Here is a 5,139-nt window from a genome sequence, read left to right as displayed (position 1 = left end):
ATACAATTCTAGTCTCAAATTGCCATGCTTTAGAGGAAAATTAGCTGTACCTGTCAAAAACAACCTCAAGTTAGTAGTTTAAAATATAATAAAAAATGTCAGAATTTACTGCTGAACAATCTCTCCAATATATATAATAGCAATCAGAAAAGTGCTTAATTCCAAACAATAGTAAGCTGTGATATATGAGAGAAATACACAGATGGAGCAATTTAAGTCCAGATCATCAAAGACTAGAAACTAAGTAATACCGGTATCTTTGCTTGCATAGTGAAATCAGCCTTGAGACTGGCCAACCTAATAAACTTCTACAGTACCCACAGGTAAACAATGGAAAAGAAACTCAGGATAATTCATAACTACTATCTCCCACCACTATATAATTCACATAATTAACTTATTACTTCCTCTCTCAGCCAGTGAACCATAAGAATAAATAAATGAAAAGAAGACACATACTAACCTTGTGCTTCTCTTCATAGCAGGTTTTTGGCCATCTCCTTTATTGCTTAGAAAATAATTCCATGCCTTTTGGTACACTGTTGTAAGATACTGTGAAGACAACAGAGCCAAAGCTTCACAATAACCAAACTGCAACCATACAAGGGAGAAAAATGAGCAATGCATCTTGCATTTTATTTGCACATACAACATTATTTACTGTCATGCTTCTGTAACCTCTTAGGTGTCATGTTGGCAACTCTCAAATACTGAAATATAATGTTAGAGTTGGCAACATCGTACTAAACAATTTTAGAACTAGGTTATGTCTTGTTACATAAGTGATGTTTACTGTCATGTGTAACTACAGTTATGTGTGTAACAACAGTATCTTTATACTGTTATGTGTTACTATGGTTATAAGCCTGTATGTATATATAAGGCATACTTCTGTATCAAATTTCGGTGTCTTAATAAAGCAGGAGTAGAGTGAACACTGATTCTCACTTATCATTCGATCCATGTGGAAGTAACAAAAATAACATTAGGTAGCTCCCATGAGAGCAACAAGATGTAACAGCATGATTTATTGTCTGCTATCATATATGGGTGCTTAAAATTGCGCACTATGTACAACTACTGCTATTTCTCTGGAAAGATGTTACAAACTGTGGGTGTGACTTTCTTGTTTTCTAACTATAAATATTAATTGTAAATAACAGTATAAATATTCATTTAGTGCAAACATATATAGATATGCTGTGTGATAAGTTTACAATTGAGGAAATAAAGCAGTAGGTCAGATGTTTAAAAAATTGTGAAACAACGGGCTTAGATGGGATACCCAGTAAATTCTTGTATGCTTTTTGAAGACAGGAAAAGAATGTCAATTTATTAGCTGCATTACTTAATAAGCATAAGGAAGAGGGGTCAGTTCCCAAAAATCTTGGTCATGGATCTCGAGGAGACTGAAGCCAGGAATGACTGTGCTGGTGAAGCCCAGAAGCAATATAACCAACCGGGTTAGTGAGTTACTTAGAGCAACCGTCTTCAACCTGGCATACGCAAAGACAACATATTGGGTATGTAAAATTAAAATTCTTCCCCAAATTGAGGTGCTGGAGTGCCAGAAACAAGCTAAGTCATCTCATTAACAGGTCAGAACCACATTAATAATTGATAAAATATTTAACCACATAATTTTGCTTTGCTAAAATACCTTAGTTCCTTTATTCATTTTTATATGATAGACAATACTATATTTGTTATTTAATAACTTGATTCTCCTTTTTCTCATTTTAAACTTACTATTTAATACATTATTTCAGGTGTAATTTATTTAATTTATTTTAGGTGTAGATTATAGACTGTATAACTTCAATTATACACCAACAACTCTGGGGATAAAAAGTTGAGAAGAAATTAGATCTGGGGGTAAGCAGACAAAAAAAGGTTGAATATCACTAGCTTGAGGACTGGTATGGTACAGTCGCTGTGAGTTGTTGCTGTTAGCTGAGGCAACCCACAGGAAGAGGAACGTCTGATGTTGGAAGCCATTATCAGGAGAGTGGTGAAGATAAAGCAGACTGAGAAGACTTAAGTGTGTGCTTTAGTGAACCGTAAAGTGTGTGAATTAGTGAAACGGTTGTAATTACTTAGAGTCACGGATTTGTAAGAGTTCAATAAATCCAATTACCAATCCCAAACCTTCTATAGTCACTAAGAGATGTGATAATATGTATGAAGTGATGGAGAACTGCAGTAAGATCTCAGTCAGGATATGCGGTCTCTGAGCTGAGATTTCAAGATCTGAATCCAAGAGTTCCTGAGCATACTACTCACTCAACCATAATGTTTGGTGAAATGAGTCATGTAATTTCAAACATTATGAATGAAACTTACTGTGAGATATTTGCTGGAAGACATAAGTAAAGAATTGGACAAAAGGGACACAATTCTAGAGAGAGCTGTGTCGATGTTTCGATGACAACAGCCATTTAAGTTTCCAGACACTGCATAAGGGGAGTGAATACTGAACGGAGCTGGCAGACTATTGATATCTGTAAGCTGCAGGAAAGCAGATGAACCACTAGAATCACTTGAAGGTGCCAACATTTCAGACAGAAACTGTTCACTGTAGCCCGCTCCTTTCACTGTTGCTGCATCCTGTTGTGGGTGGTCCAAAGGGAAGAACAGCTTTGGAACAAGTCTGCATAACAAAGAGAACAAAATGGCAAGCAATTAAGAAGTGAATAATCAAACTATTTTAAAAAGAACATGCTCATAATACAGTTTACAATATCATATTATAACTCTTTACTTTACATCATAACAAATCAGTAACAGGGGTTTGATTCTTAGCATGGTCAGTAATTTGCCTCTTACCACCTGCACTGACACCCTAGCACCATTTTCAGTGGGTACTGAGGGCTGCTTCCCCAGTGGTAAAGCAGCTGGAGTGTGAGGCTGACCAATCTAGTGCTAACGCTTAGCTTAGAGCTACACATCTACCGATGTAGTGGTTAAGCAACTGGACATAGAAATAATGATTACAGTGCATATCTAAAAATATCACATAACATAGAGTAATAAAATAAGAATCAGAGTCAATATAGGTGTGAATTTACTATAACCTTTCATAACGCATGATTTTCATACAGGTGTTCCAGCAACTTAAATCACTAATTATACAATTTGATTAGCTAATAATGTAACTCCATGGGAAGCGAACACTTTCCTGTTTAAGTAAGGGTTTTCTGTATCTTGGGTTTCTGGGTTACAACTCTCTATAGTCCAGCAGGTGAATACCAACATTTCAGGTGAACACACTACCTCCATCATCAGGAAAGGGACCTTATATGTAGGTAAAAGCAGTACACAGTATATATCCCAAATATTTATATATTATGATCCAAATTACAATTGAAAAATGCATGTTACATATTGCCACATGTTAGTGACTACATATGGAGCTTGGATTGGTAACTGGATTTATTGAACACTTAAAAATTGTAGCTACAAGCAATTATGATGCTCTTGCTAATTCATACACTTGACTTCTCACTATAGCACACACAAAATCTTCTCAGTTTGTTATGTCTTCATATTCCCATTACTTGGTAGTGACTTTTGACAACACGGATTCTTTCTACAGCTTCTGGACTCAACGGCTCCTGTCCTCGCTGGTTGGGGACCCCCTCACAACTAACTCATGGCTGCAAGTCTCTCACATTCTCACCTCCCAAAAATTCCTATTAGTTTACCTTATATAATCTCAGCACAGACCACATAAAGAAACTGCTTCCAACAATTCTTTGGCTATTGCATGGTTACTGTTACAGCAGAAACATATTTATTGTGCCTTTACCATGAAATGGACAATGATTTAATAGTTACATGACAATACTAATTTTATAATTCTTCCTGTTACCATTCTAATAACTGATGACTTTGTTTTGTGGTGGGCTAGTTTGTCTGTGTTTCATAGAACCTGTTTACATCGTAATGATGGTGAAGCCAAGTTCTTGAGAATATTAGAAAATCAGCCCTCCATCACATTACACCAATAGACACTTACCTTACAATTTCTTTAGCTGCAGCATGTCTCACTCTCACATCTTCATCCTTCAGGAACACAAATGCTATGGAAGTCAGAGTTGCCCATCATGTGGTAGATTGTAACATAAGACAACTCACTCACCACTTCCACCAGCTTCACCTGTAAAAAGAAAATAAAACATAAATTCATAAGATATGGAGTCTGACAAATCCTGGAACCTACCTGGCAGTGTTAGCATGTTATCACACTGTAATCAACTAATTTCCAATTCAGCCTGTCACTCATGAGGCCATTCTCACATTGTAAGAACTGCACAACAAAGAAGTGTGTTCTCTTCTTTGTGAAGCAGAAAGTACAGCAAAGCACATACTGGTTACTGTTGAAACCAATACTAGAAACAAAAATATTAAGAAGTGTCACAGTGCAAAGGATGACAAAGCTACTTCATTTAAAGCCATACAAATTTGCTGTAGCAGAGGAAACAGACAAGGAAGGTTTGTTGCATGGCTGAAGTTTTGTAACTTATTTTGTGAGGAAGTTGAAAGTTGAAATTGAAATTGTATTGATTTATTCTTTAAGGAATAATTAGTGACATGGAGAAGACTAAAATATATTTTGACAAAATGGATTTTATTTACAAATCACAAAATACAGAGATGACTAATTACATGGGTATATAATCACAATCTATATAAATAAAAACGTAAATGTTTGTTTGAGTCTTACCGAAGATCTCCGAAACTTCTTCACCGATCGCTTCGAAATTTTGATACAACGTTGCATTCGAACATCCACGTGTTTCTGTGTGCCTATTATGTAGATGTCACACCCGTGACAGGTAAAAACATGTAAAAACCTGCCACATGTTCCGAATCCAGCAGTCGTTTCAATTGTAACGCTAGAACAGTTAGCGTATACTTCCATGGAAACGCAATAACAGTTTGCCATTGCTAGCATTTCCTAAGCAATGGATGAAACTAACTCTTCGATAAGGTATTCTCTATCCCGTCCAAGCGCTGGCTATATATATGAGAGAGTTTAGCTCCGGCGACTGTTCAGTATCACGAGTGTCTCGAGTATCACGAGGTCACAAGTATCACAAGAGATTCCGAGTGAAATCACAGAATCCGCCGAGGTAT

General features: G+C 36.4%; 1 protein-coding gene across 2 annotated transcripts in view; it reads right to left on the bottom strand.

Moving 5' to 3' along the window:
* LOC111871036 (huntingtin) overlaps positions 1-5,139 on the bottom strand; it is an 18,913-nt gene that overhangs the window by 4,855 nt on the left and 8,919 nt on the right. For both annotated transcript variants that reach the window (XM_023863766.2, XM_023863765.2), the window contains exons 3-5: positions 4,019-4,159; positions 2,344-2,650; positions 464-591 (exon numbers count right to left, since the gene is read on the bottom strand). In XM_023863766.2, the coding sequence (XP_023719534.1) occupies positions 4,134-4,159 (26 nt within the window). In that variant the 3' untranslated portion in view covers positions 464-591; positions 2,344-2,650; positions 4,019-4,133. The remainder of the gene's footprint in view (positions 1-463; positions 592-2,343; positions 2,651-4,018; positions 4,160-5,139) is intronic.

The sequence above is a fragment of the Cryptotermes secundus genome, unplaced genomic scaffold, assembly GCF_002891405.2.
Source record: "Cryptotermes secundus unplaced genomic scaffold, Csec_1.0 scaffold5261, whole genome shotgun sequence".
In the NCBI taxonomy this organism is placed as follows: domain Eukaryota; kingdom Metazoa; phylum Arthropoda; class Insecta; order Blattodea; family Kalotermitidae; genus Cryptotermes; species Cryptotermes secundus.
This window is presented reverse-complemented; position numbering and strand designations above follow the sequence as displayed.